The sequence below is a fragment of the Apis cerana genome, linkage group LG13 (genome assembly GCF_029169275.1).
Source record: "Apis cerana isolate GH-2021 linkage group LG13, AcerK_1.0, whole genome shotgun sequence".
Taxonomy (NCBI): Eukaryota; Metazoa; Arthropoda; class Insecta; order Hymenoptera; family Apidae; genus Apis; species Apis cerana.
Window position 1 is genome coordinate 757,684 of NC_083864.1, and position 24,374 is coordinate 782,057.

General features: G+C 22.1%; 3 protein-coding genes across 7 annotated transcripts in view; 2 read left to right on the plus strand and 1 right to left on the minus strand.

Annotated features, from left to right (window-relative positions):
* LOC133667184 (uncharacterized) overlaps positions 1–24,374 on the minus strand; it is a 153,371-nt gene that overhangs the window by 110,928 nt on the left and 18,069 nt on the right. For 2 of the 5 annotated variants that reach the window (XR_009832433.1, XR_009832430.1), the window contains exons 4-5: positions 23,055–23,667; positions 22,443–22,965 (exon numbers count right to left, since the gene is read on the minus strand). The exons of the other annotated variants lie outside the window; for them this stretch is intronic. The gene's annotated coding sequence lies outside the window, so the exon portion shown is untranslated. Of the gene's footprint in view, positions 1–22,442; positions 22,966–23,054; positions 23,668–24,374 lie in introns of those variants that run through there. 5 annotated transcript variants of the gene reach the window in all.
* Positions 3,034–7,505, plus strand: LOC133667183 (farnesyl pyrophosphate synthase-like). The gene is made up of 6 exons (XM_062084018.1): positions 3,034–3,177; positions 5,235–5,375; positions 5,563–5,760; positions 6,081–6,248; positions 6,380–6,592; positions 6,682–7,505. Exons 1-6 carry the CDS (start codon positions 3,094–3,096, stop codon positions 6,892–6,894), a joined length of 1,017 nt encoding a protein of 338 aa, XP_061940002.1. The 5' UTR covers positions 3,034–3,093; the 3' UTR covers positions 6,895–7,505.
* On the plus strand, positions 10,958–17,725 carry LOC133667185 (farnesyl pyrophosphate synthase-like). Its single transcript, XM_062084020.1, has 7 exons — positions 10,958–11,393; positions 13,011–13,149; positions 15,207–15,347; positions 15,535–15,732; positions 16,902–17,069; positions 17,201–17,413; positions 17,503–17,725. The coding sequence occupies exons 1-7, from the start codon at positions 11,239–11,241 to the stop codon at positions 17,713–17,715; spliced, it is 1,227 nt and encodes a 408-aa protein (XP_061940004.1). The 5' UTR covers positions 10,958–11,238; the 3' UTR covers positions 17,716–17,725.

Consider the following 24,374-nt stretch of genomic DNA (forward strand, 5'->3'; position numbering starts at 1 on the left):
TGAATCAATCGTATTTTCTTTCACTTCATTGCATGGTCAAGAATGATTAACTGTAATCACTTATAATGGCATATAATCAATCGTTCCGCTTTGAATAGCCTACGCATTATTGATATGATCTCATTAATAAAAGTTTTTAAAAAAAATATTATTGGATATTATTTTAGGAATCCGTTAAACGTCGCTTCTACATTTTTTTGTGTTTTGAGTAGTTAATAATGATAAATTAAATTATTGTAGTAAAATTGATACAATATTCTAATAATAAAACATAAAACATGTTATCTCCTTTGTACTTTTATCTAAATAATCTAAACGATTACAGGTATCGCTAATATCTTCACACAATTGTTCAATATTGTCCGAATTTTTAAAATAAAAATTAAAAATTGCCCTTCCATTCGAACAATACTAATTTTAAAACTCGAAGCATCATGCCGAATGAAATTCAATCTTGCTATGCATTTCGTAAGTATATTTAATTGCATTATTTGATTTTAATAATCAATATAACTTTAATATTTATATTATAAAAATATAGATTTCTCCTTTTTTTCAACTTATTTTATTTTAATTATACATTATTCATATGCTGCCTAATCAATGCAGAAATATATAACGAAATAGAAAAAATTTTGATAAAAATAAGTCATTAAAGATGATGAGAATAAACGTTATTTTTATAAATACTAAAAGAATAACAATTCAATATTGTTCGCTCCGGCAGTGAATGTAATGAATTATTAAATACATGTACACTCGTGTCGAATGCTTTTTGGACTTGGAGATGGTATGTGTGTGTGTGTGTGAAGAAGCTAAACCTCGTGGCTTACCGTATTTTTTAAAGATGAGCAGTGTATAAGCGGTTACACGGAAATTTGTTTTTACGATGTTTTAACTTTCAAAATGAGATCAATGAAAGAAATATATATATATATGTTATATCATTCTTTAGAATCTGTATTCTCTAGCAAAAAGTAGAGAAAAAAGAGATATTCAATTTTTATGAATAAAATATAAAAGAGATTCCGATCTTTTAATGAAATCTCTATTTAATTTAAATTTTGAAATTAAATACACTTTTTTAAGATAAAATCAGTATCAATAATAAATAAGAAAAAATTAATGAATATTATTGGTCCACAACTTCCCCCCTTCGCGTCACGAGCTAATAATGGTAATCTAAATTATATATTAAAGCCAACTGAGTGTATAAAAGTTCCAGTATCAAAGAAAATAAGTTATAGTTCATTCATTGATATAAATCGATATAATTTTTTACAAATATGTTTCATATTTTATCAAGATATATCAATTTGTGTGAACGAAATAAACAAAAAATCTTTAATTTTATAAATATTAGAAAAAATTCATTATGGTGGAAATGTCAAGAATCAAGATACTCTCCTTATAAAACAAATATGCTTTTAAAATATCATACGTAAGTAAAAATATTTTTATTATCATTTTTTATTGTATATTTTATTATAAATCGAAGGGAAATGTCCAACTTTATTTTTCTCAAAAAAAGTACATAAATATAGCGATATATTTTATCATATTATTATTCTCTATTATATTCTATTTAATTATAAAATTAATATATTAAGCATTATTATAATAATTAATTACTAATATTATATAATACCGTATTTATTTTATTATAATTATATCGTATTATATTCATTACTATGAACAGTCATTAATATAAATGAATATAAGAAATTATCCGAAAAATGTGAAGAATATCAATTCTCTATTGAAAATCAGTAATTAACTTTCACAATATTTTTTTTTTTTTGCATGCTAATATTTGCAAGAAAATTTTTGTGATATAAGAAGATTATTATTAAATTTTACGAGCACTTACTATTAATTCATTTCCAATTTTAATTTTAGAAAATTTGATTAAAATACTATTAAACAATAATCTTAACTATTTATTTTATTAAAAAATAGCTTAATTTAATTTTATAACGAGCATATAATTTTATAATCTCGATTGACGAGATCCACAGTGAATCAATCTTTCTTTACTGTTTATCATTTTTAACAATCATTTAAAGGCTAATTCGCATATTTCTGGTTAAACTAGGGATTATCATTATTTAAGATATGCAATGTAATTGATGTTCTACGAAGTTCACGAACATTTTAAATTCATTATGAAGGGATTTTTCATGAATTTAGCTTTAACTTTTTGAATTTTGGTAAATTCGATTTCTTCAACCTACATTAATAACATTTAATTAATTTATTCACTGAAGACTATAATTAATTATATAATTACACATCCCATGATGATTGATCAGTTTTTTTCCTTTTCTTTTTAAATTAAATAATTTTTTTTACGTTAATAACTTATTTACAAAGCCATAACGAAAGATTTTGGAAAATTATTTTACAAAGCTCCATTTAAAGAATATTCCTTTATTTTTTTATGTATTCTAGACGAATTAATAAAAACATGATTTTTTTCTACAAATATTAAAATTTTCTTCTAATGCAACTTTAAAAAAGTATACTAATAATAATAAAATATACTAAAAAAATATACCAATAAGTATACCAATAATAATTTAATAAAAAAATAGCTTTATATCGAATAGGAAATTCGTTTTTAATTTGTTGTACGATGTAAATCATTATAAAAGCCATGTCGTAACATGATTTGGACATACGGCAATTCAATTTTCTTTTTGTTAAAATATTTAAAAAATAAATAATATGCAAGAAAAATAGCAACATTAAGCAATGCATAATGATAAAATAAGATATCACATCGAAATCATTGAAATAAATAAAATTATACGAAGTATTTCAATAATTTTCTATTAGAAATAAAAATCGAAAAAATATTCAAATTTCATTAGGAGAAGTACTTCTCCTACTTCTTTTTAATAAAAACTTTATTCATAATAATAAGCTTTTCATTTAACAACAAAATTATTTCACATAATAGGCAAATAAATAATTAATACTAATTGTTTAAATTATAGAAATGATTTAAAAATAAATAATAAAATTCCTTTGTTTAGATCAAATAATGTACAAGAATATGTCAATTCGTTTAAAGATGAAAGAAACGAATTAATGGGTATGTGGCCCGATATTGTTCGTGAATTGACGGAAGAAGATAACGAAGAATTACCAGATGTTAAAAAAAGGATAAAAGAGGTATTTTTTTTTAAATTATATACTACAAAATAATACAATTTCGAATCATGTATCATAATTTCTCGTGCATAAAATGTACAAATTAATATAAGAAGCAAATTTTATTAAAAACTTAAATCTTATCGAACACAAGCATCTTCTTTCTACATAATTTATAAATAAATTATTACTTCTTTGAACATTATCATAAAAAATGGTATGTTATATAATTCGTATTTACATTTGCATTAATAAATTATGCTAATTCTGTTGATATTCTATAAACATGCAACGATTTCTTTTTTTATAACTTCTTTTATTTTTAACCCCTTAATTTCATTTTTATTTAACATTACATTTATAATTTCAATTTTCTTAAATATTGATTCAATATTGATTCAAAATAATCAATGTATAAATACAAATATATAAAAAATATATAAAAATATATAAAAATTATTTAGAAACATTAAAAAACATTAGAAGAAACCTATTTCTTATTGATAGAGAAATTAAAGGAAACTTATCATTATGAATAGATATTAAACAAAGTAAAACCAGTTTATACCTGATATGCATAATTCAAAATTCAGAAAAGAATTTGTAAAATAAGTGCAAATGAATACATGAAGATGTTTCCATACATGAAGATTAATCAAGATAATCCATATATTATTGCTTAAAAAAATATTGATAATCGATTTATCTAAAACAATATGGATTTTGCATCAATTATGATTGAATATTTCATGAATTTATATTTCGATCCTTTATGAATATTTATCCACGAATACGATGATTATGAACAAAAATTAAACAAATTTATATATAATATAGAACCAAAATAACTCGAATTTCAAAAGCAACCTAACAATCTCAATTTAAGTTTTCAAATTTATAACAGTAATTAATATAACTTAGATTATTCTTTCACATTATTCCAAACTCGCAACATTAATTATTCGGAAAACTTATTCCAAGGTAAAATAGCAATGACCAATTAAACAAATGTCTTGCGATTGATCATGAAAGAAAGCTTATCCACAGATATTGAATTGGATATCTTTCATTCTCTCTTAGACACATTTTCATCGAAAACAATTATTGAAAGGAAAACCAATGTCCGCGATAATTTTGCAAGAAAGTCAGAATTAATTCAAGTTCTATTTAAACTCTATCAAATTAAACTCTATCATTTATTTTGCACGAAAATCAGCTAAAACACAATTAATTGTTAGAGAATTCAGATCATATTCTTAAACATCACTTAGAAATCACAAAATACAATCAGTTATCAATCAGCCATAAAAAATAATTGGAGTTAATCGTTAAGCTCAATCAACACTTGCAATGTAAACAGTTATATAGTTCCACATTTTATCATCATGTTATAAGATGTAAATAGAAATAATTACTTAATATTAATTTAATTATTAATACCTTCTTTATTCTAATTTTTAAAACTTATTGATAATTATTTTTCTTTATAATTATCTTTATATATTACAGAAGAAACTGAAAAATAGTGATAGCGAAATTTAACATATTTCTATATTTTTTATGTATAAATAAAAATAAAAAAAAGCCAACACTTTAGTATAGATTGCTCTGTAAATCACAATATAGATTTCAATTGTAACCTCTATTAATTTAAAACTACTTTCTGAAATGAAATATATTTTTTTGAAAAATTAAAATTTTTATTATATTCATGTGAAGATTTTATCATTGTGCTGAAATATTAATCACTAATTTAATGTGAAAATATACTCCATCTTCATATATATGTCAATTCCTATTATTTTTAAGATTAAATATTGTTCATAAATAAATAAAATATTATTTTATTTTAAAATTTTACGTTTCAAGACATATGAGATATATAGTCAAGAGTGGGTTGATATATGTATAATATATATTTTAATTTTTGGTTTGTAAAATAATTCAATCGATTTTATAATATTTAAACCTAATATATATGTGTATCATTAATCACTATATTCTCTTCTTTCTACATTCGTATTTAGAAACTATATTCACTATATTTAAATATTGAAACAATATTTCTTAACTTTTAGATATTGGAATATAATGTTCCGAAAGGAGGAAAACGAAGATCAGTACCACTTGTAATCGCATATAAATTGCTGGCATCTCAAGATCAATTAACGGAAGAAAATATTCGTTTAGCTCGTATCCTGGCCTGGAGTGTAGAAATAGTAATTTTTTATTTTATTTCTTTTTTACTTTATATCATTTTAAAATTTATTATTTTTTAGTAGACGAACATATATTCTTGTACATTCATAAAACAAAAATTGATCTGATACATTAGTTTAATATTTTAAATTTATATTATTTCATTCAAGCATTAAAAAGTTTAGATACATATGATTGTTATTACAGATGCAAGCGTTTCACACAATGATAGATGATATTTTAGACAATGCAAACATGCGACGAAATCAATTAACCTGGCATGTTAAAATTGGATTAGGTGCAATTAATGACGGTTTAATTATGGAAACATGTATATATAAGCTTATTAAGAAACATTTTAAATCGAAAAATTGTTATACAGATATTGTGGATATACTTTTGAAGGTGAGTATATATAAATTTTTTTTATTTTTATAAACAATGCTCAAAGATAAAATAATATTGTTGTATTCAAATATTAATCCATTATTATTGTTTATAATAAATCCAAAATTATTGCATTTTAATGCACAATCTTACTTTTAAAGAAAATCATGATGATAATAAAATTTCAATAATATTTATAATAAAATATAATTTCAAAGTGTGTAAAATAATTTTACATTTTACTGTATGCATGCATCTTATTCTACATATTTTTCTAAATTTATATTTTTAAATAATATTATTATTAAAATACGATCAAATATTTATGTAATTTGCAGTATCATACAAAAACAACGCATGGTGAATGTCTAGATATATTGATATCGACAGATTGGGGGAAGAACGCGAATATTAACGTTTTTTCTATGGATCGATACAATGATCTAGTAAAATATAAAACGTCTTATTTCTCATTTATGCTTCCGTTCAGTCTTGCTATGCGCTTCGTAAGTATATTTAAGTGCATCATTTGATTTTATTGATTATATGATTGTAATATTTATATTAGAAAAATATACATTTTTCCATTTTTTTTTTTTTTTTTGCTTACTTTATATTAATTATACATTGTTCATAGGCTGGCATAATCGATCCAGAAATGCATAAGGAAGCAGAAAATATTTTGATAAAAATGAGTCATTTTTTCCAAGTACAAAATGATTTTTTGGATTATTACAGTAAAGAAGAAATCGGAGGAAAAAGTGGAACTGACATACAAGAAGGAAAATGTACATGGCCCATTGTGGTTGCATTGAAGCGAGCTACAGCCGAACAAAAAAGAATTTTAAAAGTAAACGTGTCATTAATAGTATTTCAAATTTAATTTCGTCTAATGAAATATTAATTATTGAAATTACTAATAATATTAATATCATCTAGGAATGTTATGGAGTAGCTGATGAAGAAAAAGTAAAACGTGTGAAAGAAATTTATGAAGAGATAGGTATATCGAATATCTATTATGATTACGAAGAAGAAACGCATAATTTATTGAATATATATATACAGCAATTATCTTCGAAACTTCCACCTGAATATTTTTTATACTTACTCGCTACATCATGTAGTAAAGTAGGGCAAAAAGATATTTAAAAACCCATTCGAACACATTCGATTATTCAGATATTTCTAAAATAATATTCAAATATAATATAATATTTTTCTGTAACATTCTTCTATACAAAAAAATTTTTGTAATAAAAAATTAATAGACTAATTTTTAACAATTGAAAAGATTACTAAAAATTTATCAAATGTAAAATGAATGAAAAATATAATAAAAATTAAATAATAAAATCTTTGAAAATCTGTTTTCAAAACGAAACAAAAATTACATGGCAAAACATACGATTATCCAGCGATTCCTAAATTAATTAGAAGCAATATTTTCCTATGCAAAAATTTCTATTATTTTTTGTTATTAACGTATTATTAACGAAGAATATTTACCAATTAAGTACGTACTCTAGCCATAAAGATAGTATTGGCTATGTGTCGCCATATAAGGAAAGATAAATTGAAGCAACGTATCGAAGACACTATCTTATATGTAATAACTATTTTATATCGATAAAAAATACATATTTGGAATAAAAAAAATAAAGGATTATTATAAAGGAAATAAAAAATTAATTAAATAAAAAATTATCATGAATTATATTAAATTAAAAAAGAATTGATCAAATAAAAAAAATGAAATCAGATTTTGAAATAATTTTTCAAATCTTTTTTCTTAGGTATCTCTTCTTAATATTAATATTTTCTCATATACATACTTATACTTTTTGAAGGTATCATCGATTACATTATGCATAAGTGTTTTTTTCTTTTTTTTAATTAAAAACTCATTCAAACGAAAGATTTCGTAAAGGAAAATATTCCTTGAAATTACTTTTAAAATTTTCAATTAACGAATATTTCTATATTTTGGATACACTATATATAGGAATAAATGAAAACATAATATTTTTAACGAATATAAATTTTGTTCTAATGAAACTTTTCTACTAACAATTTATAAAAAACATAATATTTAATTTAGTCGTTTCTCGAAATTAATATTTTTTGAGATTAAATGTTCTTTAAAATTATCTCAAAAATCTCCAATTAAAGAAATACATGAAATAATACAAACATGATTTTTCAACAAATATAAAAATTTTGTTCTAAAGATTTTATAGAAATTCTAAATGTTATATATTCTTATTTATTTCGTTTGTTTCTTTATAAGAATGAAATGAAAAATAAAAATTAAATTTCGAATTTTTTCAATCGAAGACAAGTTGACAAGTCGTTCTTTAAAAAAATACACATACGTTGGTAACTTATTTTTCTTATTTAATTTTGAGGACAAAATTCAATTTCGCTTGATCTTCTTCGGCAATTTTAATGAAGCTGAGAATTCTGTAGACTTATTAATCATACATTTTTAAAATTAATCTCATATAAATTATTTTCTCGTGAAATAATATAAAATAATATTTTATAATAATTAATACGATAATAAAAATATTAGTGTACTCATTGGATTAATAAGTAAGTTCAAGAATAGATTTTTTCGAAATATAAATTTATTTTTCAAGTAATGATATATAAAAAATAAATAAATGATTTTCTTCATTTTAATGTTTTTTTTCTTTATTCTGCATAATCTATAGATATGTTAGTTATCAGTTATTTGAAGAAAATTTCTTTCAACGCAATTAATTAATTAAAAAAAATAATTTATTTACTTTTCGAAATAAATTATTTTCAATTTTATAAACATTTTAATTATGAAATCATGTATATAATTATACGCACATGTATCTATACTGTATATCTGTATTATTTTTAATTGTATCTAATATGTTTATGTTATATTTATATTGACAAAAATAAATCCTAAATCAGCATAAAAATAATGATATTTATTATCGATAACTCGATTGGAACAACTATTCTACATTAAAAATAGTTCAAAAATATAGAATAAAATTTTGTTATATTCTGTTTTCAGGAAAAATTATTTTTAAAAATAATTGTCGCCACTATATGTACTCTGGAATATTATGTTTTGACTTAATATTTTCAAAACTTTTATTTTCGAAATCTTATTCATAATAATAAGCTTTTCATTTGACAATGAAGACAATAAAATTATTTTGTACGAGCGACAGTTAAATATTAACTAAAGAAATAATCAAAAATGAATGTTTTTAAAATTTTTTTGTTTTAGATCAAATAATGTACAGCAATATGTCGTTCAAAGATGAAAGAAACGAATTAATAGCTATGTGATCCGATATTGTTCGTCAATTGACGGAAAAAGGTAATAAAGAATTACTTGACGTTAACAAATGGATAACAGACGTATGTACTTTTTTTTATTATTTATTATTTTAAAGTTTTGCATTTCGAGAAATACAATCAAGGCAGATTTGATACATATATGATAAATATTTTATCTTTTGCTTTCTAAAATAATTGAATCGATTATATAATATTTGAACCTAATATATATATATATATATATATATATATATATATATATATATATATATATGTGTGTGTGTGTATCAATAGAAACTACTCTATATTCTTAGAAACTATATTCATTATATTTAAATATGGAAACGCTATTTCGATATTTTTTAAGATATTGGAATATAATGTTCCGAAAGAAAAAATTACTAAAAATTTATCAAACGTTAAAATGAATGAAAGCAACATATCGAAGAAACTGCGTTACATGTAAAAAATATTTCTATTTATTAATAAAAATATATATTTTGAATATAAAGGAAATATTTTGAATATTTTAAATAAAAAGATATAAACAATTATATTACATTAACTATATTAAATTTAAAAAGAATTGATCAAATAAATAGATAAAATTCAAGAAAATTCTTGAAATCCCTTTTCCTAAATATCTTTTTTTAATATTGATAATATTTCGACAATATTTCATTATCTTTAAACTTATTCTTGACAGATTTGTATAACAATTAACTGAATAACAATAAATAAAACATCACCGAAAAATAACAGAAAAAATAAAAACACGAAATATATTCAATGTATCGTTGAATCAATCGTATTTTCTTTCACTTCATTGCATGGTCAAGAATGATTAACTGTAATCACTTATAATGGCATATAATCAATCGTTCCGCTTTGAATAGCCTACGCATTATTGATATGATCTCATTAATAAAAGTTTTTAAAAAAAATATTATTGGATATTATTTTAGGAATCCGTTAAACGTCGCTTCTACATTTTTTTGTGTTTTGAGTAGTTAATAATGATAAATTAAATTATTGTAGTAAAATTGATACAATATTCTAATAATAAAACATAAAACATGTTATCTCCTTTGTACTTTTATCTAAATAATCTAAACGATTACAGGTATCGCTAATATCTTCACACAATTGTTCAATATTGTCCGAATTTTTAAAATAAAAATTAAAAATTGCCCTTCCATTCGAACAATAATAATTTTAAAACTCGAAGCATCATGCCGAATGAAATTCAATCTTGCTATGCATTTCGTAAGTATATTTAATTGCATTATTTGATTTTAATAATCAATATAACTTTAATATTTATATTATAAAAATATAGATTTCTCCTTTTTTTCAACTTATTTTATTTTAATTATACATTATTCATATGCTGCCTAATCAATGCAGAAATATATAACGAAATAGAAAAAATTTTGATAAAAATAAGTCATTAAAGATGATGAGAATAAACGTTATTTTTATAAATACTAAAAGAATAACAATTCAATATTGTTCGCTCCGGCAGTGAATGTAATGAATTATTAAATACATGTACACTTGTGTCGAATGCTTTTTGGACTTGGAGATGGTTTGTGTGTGTGTGCGCGCGCGTGTGTGTGTGTGTGTGCGCGCGCGCGTGTGTGTGTGTGTGTGTGTGAAGAAGCTGATCCTCATGGCTTACCGTATTTTTTAAAGATGAGCAGTGTATAAGCGGTTACACAGAAATTTATTTTTAACTTTTGAAATGAGAGCTATGTTTAGCGATGTTTTAATTTTCAAAATGAGAGCTATGAGAGAAATACATATATATATATAAGTTACATCATTCTTTAAAATCTGTATTCTTTAGTAAAGTAGAGAAAAAAAGATATTCAATTTTTATAAATAAAATATAAAAGAGATTCCGATCTTTTAGTGAAATCTCTATTTAATTTAAATTTTGAAATTAAATACATTTTTTTAAGATAAAATCAGTATCAATAATAAATAAGAAAAAATTAATGAATATTATTATTCCACAACTTGATATCCCTCCTTTGCGTCACGAGCTAATAATGGTAATCTAAATTATATATTAAAGCCAACTGAGTGTATAAAAGTTCCAGTATCAAAGAAAATAAGTTATAGTTCATTCATTGATATAAATCGATATAATTTTTTACAAATATGTTTCATATTTTATCAAGATATATCAATTTGTGTGAACGAAATAAACAAAAAATCTTTAATTTTATAAATATTAGAAAAAATTCATTATGGTGGAAATGTCAAGAATCAAGATACTCTCTTTATAAAACAAATATGCCTTTAAAATATCATACGTAAGTAAAAATATTTTTATTACCATTTTTTTATTGTATATTTTATTATAAATCAAAATGTTCAATTTTATCTCACAAAAAAAAATATATTTAAAATATATACAGCGTATATTATATAGTATACAGTATATTTTATCATGTTAGCGACGCTATTTAATTATAAATCGAATATATTAAGCATTATTATAATAATTAATTACTAATATTATATAATACCGTATTTATTTTATTATAATTATATCGTATTATATTCATTACTATGAACAGTCATTAATATAAATGAATATACGAAATTATCCGAAAAATGTGAAGAATATCAATTCTCTATTGAAAATCAGTAATTAACTTTTACAATATTTTTTTTTTGCACGCTAATGCCTAGAAAAATATTTGCGAGAAAATATTTTTGATTAAATAAAGTTATTAAATTTTGCGCGCACTTACTATTCGCGAACATTTCAAAGTTTAATTTTAGAAAATTTGATTAAAATGGTATTAAATAACAATCTTAACTTTTTATTTTATAAAGAAATAGCTTAATTTAATTTTATAACCAGCATATAATTTTATAACCAGCGATTGACGAGATTCACAATGAATCAATCTTTCTTTACTGTTTATCATTTTTAACAATCATCTAAAGGCTAATTCGCATATTTCTGGTTAAACTAGGGATTGTCATTATTTAAGATATGCAATGTAATTGATGTTCTACGAAGTTCACGAACATTTTAAATTCATTATGAAGGGATTTTTCATGAATTTAGCTTTAACTTTTTGAATTTTGGTAAATTCGATTTCTTCAACCTACATTAATAACATTTAAATAATTTATTCACTGAAGGCTATAATTAATTATATAATTACACATCCCATGATGATTGATCAGTTTTTTTCCTTTTCTTTTTAAATTAAATAATTTTTTTTACGTTAATAACTTATTTACAAAGCCATAACGAAAGATTTTGGAAAATTATTTTACAAAGCTCCATTTAAAGAATATTCCTTTATTTTTTTATGTATTCTGTAGACGAATTAATAAAAACATGATTTTTTTCTACAAATATTAAAATTTTCTTCTAATGCAACTTTAAAAAAGTATACTAATAATAATAAAATATACTAAAAAAATATACCAATAAGTATACCAATAATAATTTAATAAAAAAATAGCTTTATATCGAATAGGAAATTCGTTTTTAATTTGTTGTACGATGTAAATCATTATAAAAGCCATGTCGTAACATGATTTGGACATACGGCAATTCAATTTTCTTTTTGTTAAAATATTTAAAAAATAAATAATATGCAAGAAAAATAGCAACATTAAGCAATGCATAATGATAAAATAAGATATCACATCGAAATCATTGAAATAAATAAAATTATATGAAGTATTTCAATAACTTTCTATTAGAAATAAAAATCGAAAAAATATTCAAATTTCATTAGGAGAAGTACTTCTCCTACTTCTTTTTAATAAAAACTTTATTCATAATAATAAGCTTTTCATTTAACAACAAAATTATTTCACATAATAGGCAAATAAATAATTAATACTAATTGTTTAAATTATAGAAATGATTTAAAAATAAATAATAAAATTCCTTTGTTTAGATCAAATAATGTACAAGAATATGTCAATTCGTTTAAAGATGAAAGAAACGAATTAATGGGTATGTGGCCCGATATTGTTCGTGAATTGACGGAAGGAGATAACGAAGAATTACCAGATGTTAAAAAAAGGATAAAAGAGGTATTTTTTTTTAAATTATATACTACAAAATAATACAATTTCGAATCATGTATCATAATTTCTCGTGCATAAAATGTACAAATTAATATAAGAAGCAAATTTTATTAAAAACTTAAATCTTATCGAACACAAGCATTTTCTTTCTACATAATTTATAAATAAATTATTACTTCTTTGAACATTATCATAAAAAATGGTATGTTATATAATTCGTATTTACATTTGCATTAATAAATTATGCTAATCCTGTTGATATTCTATAAACATGCAACGATTTCTCTTTTTATAACTTCTTTTATTTTTAACCCCTTAATTTCATTTTTATTTAACATTACATTTATAATTTCAATTTTCTTAAATATTGATTCAATATTGATTCAAAATAATCAATGTATAAATACAAATATATAAAAAATATATAAAAATATATAAAAATTATTTAGAAACATTAAAAAACATTAGAAGAAACCTATTTCTTATTGATAGAGAAATTAAAGGAAACTTATCATTATGAATAGATATTAAACAAAGTAAAACCAGTTTATACCTGATATGCATAATTCAAAATTCAGAAAAGAATTTGTAAAATAAGTGCAAATGAATACATGAAGATGTTTCCATACATGAAGATTCAATCAAGATAATCCATATATTATTGCTCAAAAAATATTGATAATCGATTTATCTAAAACAATATGGATTTTGCATCAATTATGATTGAATATTTCATGAATTTATATTTCGATCCTTTATGAATATTTATCCACGAATACGATGATTATGAACAAAAATTAAACAAATTTATATATAATATAGAACCAAAATAACTCGAATTTCAAAAGCAACCTAACAATCTCAATTTAAGTTTTCAAATTTATAACAGTAATTAATATAACTTAGATTATTCTTTCACATTATTCCAAACTCGCAACATTAATTATTCGGAAAACTTATTCCAAGGTAAAATAGCAATGACCAATTAAACAAATGTCTTGCGATTGATCATGAAAGAAAGCTTATCCACAGATATTGAATTGGATATCTTTCATTCTCTCTTAGACACATTTTCATCGAAAACAATTATTGAAAGGAAAACCAATGTCCGCGATAATTTTGCAAGAAAGTCAGAATTAATTCAAGTTCTATTTAAACTCTATCAAATTAAACTCTATCATTTATTTTGCACGAAAATCAGCTAAAACACAATTAATTGTTAGAGAATTCAGATCATATTCTTAAACATCACTTAGAAATCACAAAATACAATCAGTTATCAATCAGCCATAAAAAATAATTGGAGTTAATCGTTAAGCTCAATCAACATTTGCAATGTAAACAGTTATATAGTTCCACATTTTATCATCATGTTATAAGATGTAAATAGAAATAATTACTTAATATTAATTTAATTATTAATACCTTCTTTATTCTAATTTTTAAAACTTATTGATAATTATTTTTCTTTATAATTATCTTTATATATTACAGAAGAAACTGAAAAATAGTGATAGCGAAATTTAACATATTTCTATATTTTTTATGTATAAATAAAAATAAAAAAAAGCCAACACTTTAGTATAGATTGCTCTGTAAATCACAATATAGATTTCAATTGTAACCTCTATTAATTTAAAACTACTTTCTGAAATGAAATATATTTTTTTGAAAAATTAAAATTTTTATTATATTCATGTGAAGATTTAATCATTGTGCTAAAATATTAATCACTAATTTAATGTGAAAATATACTCCATCTTCATATATATGTCAATTCCTATTATTTTTAAGATTAAATATTGTTCATAAATAAATAAAACATTATTTTATTTTAAAATTTTATGTTTCAAGACATATGAGATATATAATCAAGAGTGGGTTGATATATGTATAATATATATTTTAATTTTTGGTTTGTAAAATAATTCAATCGATTTTATAATATTTAAACCTAATATATATGTGCATCATTAATCACTATACTCTCTTCTTTCTACATTCGTATTTACAAACTATATTCATTATATTTAAATATCGAAACAATATTTCTTAACTTTTAGATATTGCAATATAATGTTCCGAAAGGAGGAAAACGAAGATCAGTACCACTTGTAATCGCATATAAATTGCTGGCATCTCAAGATCAATTAACGGAAGAAAATATTCGTTTAGCTCGTATCCTGGCCTGGAGTGTAGAAATAGTAATTTTTTATTTTATTTTTTTTTTATTTTATATCATTTTAAAATTTATTATTTTTTAGTAGACGAACATATATTCTTGTACATTCATAAAACAAAAATTGATCTCATACATTAGTTTAATATTTTAAATTTATATTATTTCATTCAAGGATTAAAAAGTTTAGATACATATGATTGTTATTACAGATGCAAGCGTTTCACACAATGATAGATGATATTTTAGACAATGCAAACATGCGACGAATTCAACCAACCTGGCATGTTAAAATTGGATTAGATGCAATTAATGACGGTTTAATTATGGAAACATGTATATATAAGCTTATTAAGAAACATTTTAAATCGAAAAATTGTTATACAGATATTGTGGATATATTTTTGAAGGTGAGTATATATAAATTTTTTTGTTTTTATAAATGCTCAAAGAAATAATTGTTGTATTCATATATTAATTCATTATTAATTGTTTGTAATAAATACAAAATTCTTGCTTTTTATTACACAATCTTACTTTTAAAGAAAATAATGATGATAACAAAATTTCAATAAAAATTGGAAATTTAATGAAAAAGTTTTACTACATAAAAGTAATTTTATGTACAAAGCTAAAAAACAGTGCGTACTAGCCTACAATTTCGAATTAAACGCAAAAGACAGTTTTGTTTATTAATCATTCATGAATACTTATCATTTTACAGATTAAGAATAGATTTGTTAATTTAAATACATTGTTATTCGCCTAATTCAACATTCTATTTTTAATTTCTTTCACATTTTAAAAAGAATCTCAACGATCTCATATTAGTCTCGTTAATGTAAAAGACAATGAAAAAAAGAAAATAATGAAATTTTAAATTTAAAATTATAACAATATTTTAATAACTAAATGAAAAAAATATCACATTGAGAATTTTTATATATATATATTTCTTATATGAGAATAATATTGAAAAATACATTTTTAAAACCAATAAATTCTATTTCCTTCTCTATTCCGATTTTCTTAAATATTTTTTTTTTGTTTTTGAAGTTTAAATACATATATATTAGATTTTTCCCTATATATTTATATTTATTTTTATACTTTTATAGAAATAAATAAATAAAATAACATATGTAATATGTTATAAATAACATATGCAGTATAATATGTAACATGATATGAAATATAATGAATCCATTAATATACATAACATATTACTTATTAAATTAAAAACAAAAATTATTAATTCCATTAAGTAAATTTATTCCTTTTTTCCTTCAATACATATTTTATTAATTTTAATAAAAATGTAATCATTAAAAATATTAGTAAAAATATATTTAACATTGTATAAAATGATCTATATAATGAATATTTATAATAAAACATAATTTCAAAGTGTGTAAAATAATTTTACATTTTACTGTATGCATACATCTTATATATAATATATAATATATAATATAATATAATAATATATAATATATCTTCTATATATTTTTCTAAATTTATATTTTAAAATAATGTAATTATTAAAATACGATTTATCAAATATTTATGTAATTTGCAGTATCATACAAAAACAGGGTATGGTGAATGTCTAGATATATTGATATCGACAGATTGGGGGAAGAACGCGAATTTTAATATTTTTTCTATGGATCAATACAATGATCTAGTAAAATATAAAACATCTTATTTCTCATTTATGCTTCCGTTCAGTCTTGCTATGCGCTTCGTAAGTATATTTAAATGCACCATTTGATTTTATTGATTATTATAATTGTAATATTTATATTAGAAAAATATACATTTTTCCATTTTTTTTTTTTTTTTGCTTACTTTATATTAATTATACATTGTTCATAGGCTGGCATAATCGATCCAGAAATGCATAGGGAAGCAGAAAATATTTTGATAAAAATGGGTCATTTTTTCCAAGTACAAAATGATTTTTTGGATTATTACAGTAAAGAAGAAATCGGAGGAAAAAGTGGAACTGACATACAAGAAGGAAGATGTACATGGCCCATTGTGGTTGCATTGGAGCGAGCTACAACCGAACAAAAAAAAATTTTAAAAGTAAACGTGTCATTAATAATATTTCAAATTTAATTTCGTCTAATGAAATATTAATTACTGAAATTACTAATAATATTAATATCATCTAGGAATGTTATGGAGTAGCTGATGAAGAAAAAGTAAAACGTGTGAAAGAAATTTATGAAGAGATAGGTATATCGAATATCTATTATGATTACGAAGAAGAAACGCATAATTTATTGAATATATATATACAGCAATTATCTTCGAAACTTCCACCTGAATATTTTTTATACTTACTCGCTACATCATGTAGTAAAGTAGGGCAAAAAGATATTTAAAAACCCATTCGAACACATTCGATTATTCAGATATTTCTAAAATAATATTCAAATATAATATAATATTTTTCTGTAACATTCTTCTATACAAAAAAATTTTTGTAATAAAAAATTAATAGATTAATTTTTAACAAGTGAATAGATTACTAAAAATTTATCAAATGTAAAATGAATGAAAAATATAATAAAAATTAAATAATAAAATCTTTGAATATCTGTTTTCAAAACGAAACAAAAATTATTTTGTTTTTTAAAATGTATTTTTTCTTCACTATATTGTAAAGAAAGTTAAGATGAAAATATATAATAATACTTAAATAATAATACTTAAAATTGACTCTGATTATTAGTGAATAATATAAACAATTATGTATTCTTTGAAAATATTGCTATTATATTATCAAATTCTTCTTGTTTTTTTTGTAACATTAATATATTTTATAAAATACGAATTAGTAACAAATTCGTAATTCACAATTATCAATAGCTATTTAGAATAATTGATTATTAAAACTAATTCGATTCACATTTGAATTCGGAAAAATCTCAGAAATTTGTTGAAATACAAGCGAAAATTCTTCAATTGTATAATTAAATAAATTTTATAATATGTAAATTTTTTTCAAAATGATTGTGAAAAATATTGTAGAAACAATAATTATAATTTTAAAAATCTCTTCATTGCAATTTCGTATATAAATGAAGAGTCTTTTCCTAATAACTTTGAAAATATGAGAAATGACTATTATTCAAAAGAAGGTATGATATCATGTATTGAAAATTTAGAATCTTATTCAATTGTAATTATTTTAATTATTATAATTATTATAATTTTGTGAAAAACAACAATGTGTAAAAATAATTGTAAGAATGATACTGTTGATATTATAATTATATATGATATTATATATGATAAATATTCGAAGCATATTTTCAAGAAAAAAAGAATTCATATAACAAAAAAGAATTTATATATTGAAAAATAATCGATGTTGTTCTAAATTAAAAAAAATAATTTTGTACCAAATGAACTTTAATTAACATATACTTCTTATTAAAGCTCAATAAAAATATTTAATATCATATTTTTGAAAATTGATAATTAATTATTATATTATTATATCTTTATTTACATTTAAAAATATTCTAACGAAAGAATTCCAAAAATTCGATCTGAGTTGAGTTACTACTGTTTAAATATTTCCATTAAGAAACTAAATGCAAAATAAAATGTGATTTCATTTTAAATAAAATTATTTAGTAAAAAATATGAATAACAATCCGTTTTAGCTTTAATTTTCGATAAAATATTTATTTATTACAATTTATATTAATTGTAACAAAAACAATATGAACGATGCGATAATCCTGAAAATTTTGTTAAAAAATTCTATTGGAATATTTACACTTTACAACCATGTGATTCCTTTATTATTCTATACTGTTCATCATAATTTCTGAATGTTATTATAAATGTACAGAAAAGAATATAATTTTAATGTCTTAATAAAGAAAAACAAAAACATAACATAAATAAATAACCGATGATATAAATTTTTCGTGATTTATTATTATTATAAAGTTAATAATCGAAACTGTAGAAGTTATTATAGAATAAAAATCTTCTGTACATCATAAAATCAATAATGGACTTTTAATTGTAGTAGTAATCATTATTTCGAATAACTAAACATCATATATGCAGAATAATTGTATAAAATATATGAACTGAAAGTATCAAATTTATCTGCATTTTAAAATATTTCTATTTAAAAATTTTAAAAGGCTTAACTAAAGATCAATAAATCTAATTTTTGATTATTCATAGAAAATATTTATGTTTGAGAAAACATTGCGAAATTATAAAATTAAAATTGTATTTCTGTTTCAATATCAGAAATAGCCAAGTAATGATTATAATGATTTCTGTATTCTGTATTCTGTATTAATTAACGACTATTTTCTTTTTAAAAAAAATTCTTTTCATTTTTTCGATCTTTTCACTATAGATATTGAAATAATGTATATTTTTAAAATTTATTTCTCGAAGAATTTTTTTCAAGATGAAAAAATTACAGATTTATTTTATGTATTTATGACTAATATACATGTACATACTAGTTACATATTGTATGTCAAAGCATGATTTATTCAGTATTTCAATTTCTGCAAACAATTTAAACAAAATTTGCGATTATAATTTTACAATTACTTTAAGAATATAAAGAAGTCAAAGAAAATACAGCTTAAATAATTTAAGTATATAAATTTGCTAGAAATATTTGTCAGAATGTATATTTATAATCTCTTTATATATAGATTTATTTTTCAATAAAAAAGTATATAATATTTCAAAACTTAGATAATAATCAAATAGAAATTTTAATTAAAAAAATTATTTTGAAAGATATAAAAAATTATATATTTTTTATTAATATTATTATACTAGAAAATATAATAGAAATTTTCAATTCTATTAAAACTTTATTATAACTTTCTCGAAATATAAATAAATATCAATATTTTAAGCAGAAATTTTTGGAAAACTCAGAAAATATACGAAATAGATACGTTAGAAGCATGAAATATAATAATTTATTTAAAAAGTTAAAAAAAAATAAATTAATACGACAACAACAAATACTAAAAGAAAACCATCTAATATAATTGAATCTATTTTAACAAGTAATATATATTATTTTATTTTATAAAAAGTTTGATTTGTTATTCATTATATATATATTTTTTATATTTTATATATATATATAATATTATATAATATATTATATATATTTATACATTATATTATACATTATAATATATAAATATGCTCTTTAGCGAATCTCATTCTCAATGAAATTTTTTTACAGTTTAAATCTCAACAGAATGACAAAGAAAATCAACGAAGGTAGCAAGGAAGTTATAACAATGACGCTTTACAAAATTCAATCCTGTTCTCACTATTATGCTCAATTTTGGTAGAGAAATCCTAATGTCACGAATGCGATCGCTATCAATTTTCATCTTGAATTGAAATTGAAATAGAAAAAAATGGACTTGAAATGGCTTTCGGGAAGACTCAAAAAAAGAGATTCTCAAAAAATATCCTAGAAATGGGAAGCTTTGTGGAAACATCGAAAGTTAATCTCGAGATGATTTTAGTATTGTTTGAGATCGCTAAGAAACGAGATGGACATTTTATTATTTTTCAGAATTTTGTATGCTCATTATCAGTCTTAGATGTTATTATTTCAATGATTCTGAATGACCCAAAGGATAGCACTGACCAGAAGAAGATTACTTTTATAATGTTGGTAAATTAATGTGCGATGTTTTCTATCAGAATACGATCACCAGGAAATCTTTCATTACTTCTCTTCTCAAAATAGCTGTAAAACCAATTGTATTGGATACAAAACTAGATGAATGGATTTATGGTTCTAATTTCACTGAGCAAATTAAAGAGGCAAGAACGATGCAAAAGGTTTGTGCAGGTATTAAACCAATTGCAAAAGTGTTAAAGCCTGTTATACAAGGTTCCAGAAATCAAGAAAACGTGAAGAATCCACCTGTCAAATACAAGCAACTCAAGTATGTCAGACATAAAAAAAATAGTTCAGGAGAATTTTTCAGATCAATTAGAGAAAACTAATTACCGATAAGTTGATGGTCTAGCGTATCCAAAATTATAAGATCCCTTTTAAATCTTTCCCAATTCAATACGTTATTTTTCGTGAAGAACAATGATTTGCTGTAACTTTAATGAGACTGAAATTACTAAATTAATTCATAAACAAACAATAAAACAATGCACGATTGTGATTTTTATCCTCATATTTTTTGATGCCCAAAACAGATGGATCCAATAGATTCATTATTATTTAATTTCAAAACTATTTTAAAATGAAAGATATCGCTCTGTGAAAATGTTGTTACAATAAGGTAATTCCACCAATACTATAAATATGCAGGACATATATTTTCAATATCAGTTCATGAACAGTTTTGAAAGTTTTTGAGATTTAAATTTAAAAATAAACTATTTCAATTTACTTGTGAAAAATTATGAAACTTATGGTTATGGATAAACTCAGATTTTCAAAGATATTGTCTAATTTACATAGATGATTTAATTTTTGTAGGAAAATCACAGAAAATATGCGCCTAATATGTATAAGAGAAGTATTTATTAGAAGATTTAAGCTTCATAATAATTTACAAAAAAATTAGTTTATCCTTGAGTAGAAATGTACATATTTGGAGTTTATAATAAACTCAATAGATTATTCTGTTGAGTTAAGAAAAAAAAAATATCAGATTTATAATTTGCGCATATAGTTTGAACAGAGAAAAGTATATAAAATTAAATTCTTTGCCAATTTACTTGAGCTTCTACAGCCGTATGTCCTGCGCTTATATTCGATATATTGTAAACGATTGGAAAAAAAAATTTTTAATTACGATAATAATTATGAGGGGAATATTTGTATTAATAGAAGGAGGAGGGATGATTAATTTGATTTAGATTAATGGCAATATAATCTGCAAAAGAATGAACCCTTTATACAAGGAATAAATTCAAAATTGAAATCTTTTCTGTTGTGTGTTTCACAGAATGGAATGCTGATTGTCAACGTCAAAATTCTCATGGACTATGTTCTTTTGATGAGAAAAAATTCATGTATAAATTATTTCGAATTTCTTTTTTCGTATTAAAATACTTTGCGTCATATTAAGAAATTATTTAATAAATTTTATTGAGATTGAATAATACATCATATCAATTGTCTATATTAATAAGTCAGATATAGTACAGTTATCACGAAAGATTTGGGATTGGTGTGACAGAAAAAATCTGTAAATTTCTTATATATATATCATCTCTTATACCATCAGAGGAAAATTCTGAAACCGAGTAGGATTGTTAATGCTGATACAGAACGGAAACTAAATGATAAGGAATATTTTCGCTTTTTCCTCCGTTTTCTTTGACTGCAAAAACATATGTTGCAATTGTAGCTCGGTGGTAATCTTCATATTGTTTATTCCAATTTCTCATAATTATATTCTCAGTTCTGATTCCTCAGGATAATTTCTTACTATTTTCTTGCAGGAATCAGATTAATCAACAGTTTGTATTTGTTGATAGAATTTTTGATCTGTATTTATGAAAAAAGGCATCAGCAAAGAAACAGCAGAGATCATAATCAATCCTATAGCAAAATCTATCTTCAAACAATATCAAAATACCTGGAAACAGACTTCTGACAGACTTTTGCTAATGAACACAAAGTGGAACATTTATGCTGCAAAATTGTCGGACATTGTAAATTTCTTACCAAAAAGATTTCATAAGAAAGCATTATACAGTTTTCTTAATGTTATGCGTGTAACGATTTCTTTAATTTCAATACAAAATATTAATAATGATTGCTTCATATCTCGTTTTGTAATGAGCATATATAAAGAACGCTTAATCCAACCAAGATATGATTTCACGTAGAATACGTCTTCAGTTCTCGTTTTTCTGAAAAAATTCATGTATTTAATCAACACAATTTTAAGGTTGTCAGCGAAAAAATAGCAATACTTTCCTAGTCCTCATCACTGTCCAAAGATTGCAGATATTGGCAACGGCAGAGTAGACAATATATAGAGTTTAAATATAAAATATAAAAATCAAAATACATGCAGATCGCATAAAGACATTTAGACTTCCAATCAAAATTAAAATTAGAATTGGGTTTAGGAAAATTCAAGTAATGCTCTACTATCACTAAATTTGGAGATGAAAGAACGAGATATTCTTGATTTCAACGACTAAACTCTTTAAGATTGCGATGGCTCAAAGAATTGGATTAAATCTTTGTTATCAATGGTAGGAATTTTTCAGTATACAGCACCAAGATTTTTTCAGTATACAGCATCAAACATATAGCTGTCTCTTCTTTCCTTTAAAAAAGAAATAAGCGTTGATATAATTCGTAGGATTGAAGAATGGTCTGAGAATTTGCAAATCTTTGCAAAATTCTACAAGACTTATTCTATCTTTAAGAAATTCATTTGCTGTAGCAGTATTAAAATAGAATAATAGATTTGTTTTTGTGAATTTTCCTTTTTGTTTTGAATTAAAATAAATAATTCATTGTGAATTCATGAATAAATTTAATATTCTATTCTCAAACTGATCTGACTGAGTAAATTCTAAAAAATTACACTGGTTAACATCGAGAACAAGACTTCAATATCAAAATAATAAATATAATTATAAGGTTAAAAGAGACGAACTCATTTGATCAAAATTATGTGTGACGTCCTGTTCGAAGATAACGATATCCATTTCTTTTTATTTATCTTAAAAAACATTATATATATTTAAATAAATAAATATATAATCATTAAACAGAATCATTCACAGACTATAACTCGCTTGATGTTCTCTAACCAAAGCGGAGTGGCAACCATTAGGAAAACTTTGCAACACCTTTTTCAAACTTATCCATATTTTAAATGTAAAGTAAAAATGAGCGAGACTAAATCTGTTATCATTTTCGAATGAGATGTCACATATAAATATATCAATACAAGATCAATATAATATCAATTTATAATATAAATTATAAATTATATTAAATTATAATTAAATATATTTATGATAT

What these genes read in the sequence shown, in the direction of transcription:
- LOC133667183 (XM_062084018.1), top strand. Translation starts at nt 3,094, where the DNA reads ATGGGTATGTGGCCCGATATTGTTCGTGAATTGACGGAAGAAGATAAC. An exon ending in TTAAAAAAAGGATAAAAGAG is followed by an intron (nt 3,178 to 5,234) that starts GTATTTTTTTTT and finishes CTTAACTTTTAG; the next exon opens with ATATTGGAATATAATGTTCC. An exon ending in TGGCCTGGAGTGTAGAAATA is followed by an intron (nt 5,376 to 5,562) that starts GTAATTTTTTAT and finishes TTGTTATTACAG; the next exon opens with ATGCAAGCGTTTCACACAAT.
- LOC133667185 (XM_062084020.1), top strand. Translation starts at nt 11,239, where the DNA reads ATGTTTCATATTTTATCAAGATATATCAATTTGTGTGAACGAAATAAA. An exon ending in TTAAAAAAAGGATAAAAGAG is followed by an intron (nt 13,150 to 15,206) that starts GTATTTTTTTTT and finishes CTTAACTTTTAG; the next exon opens with ATATTGCAATATAATGTTCC. An exon ending in TTGTGGATATATTTTTGAAG is followed by an intron (nt 15,733 to 16,901) that starts GTGAGTATATAT and finishes TGTAATTTGCAG; the next exon opens with TATCATACAAAAACAGGGTA.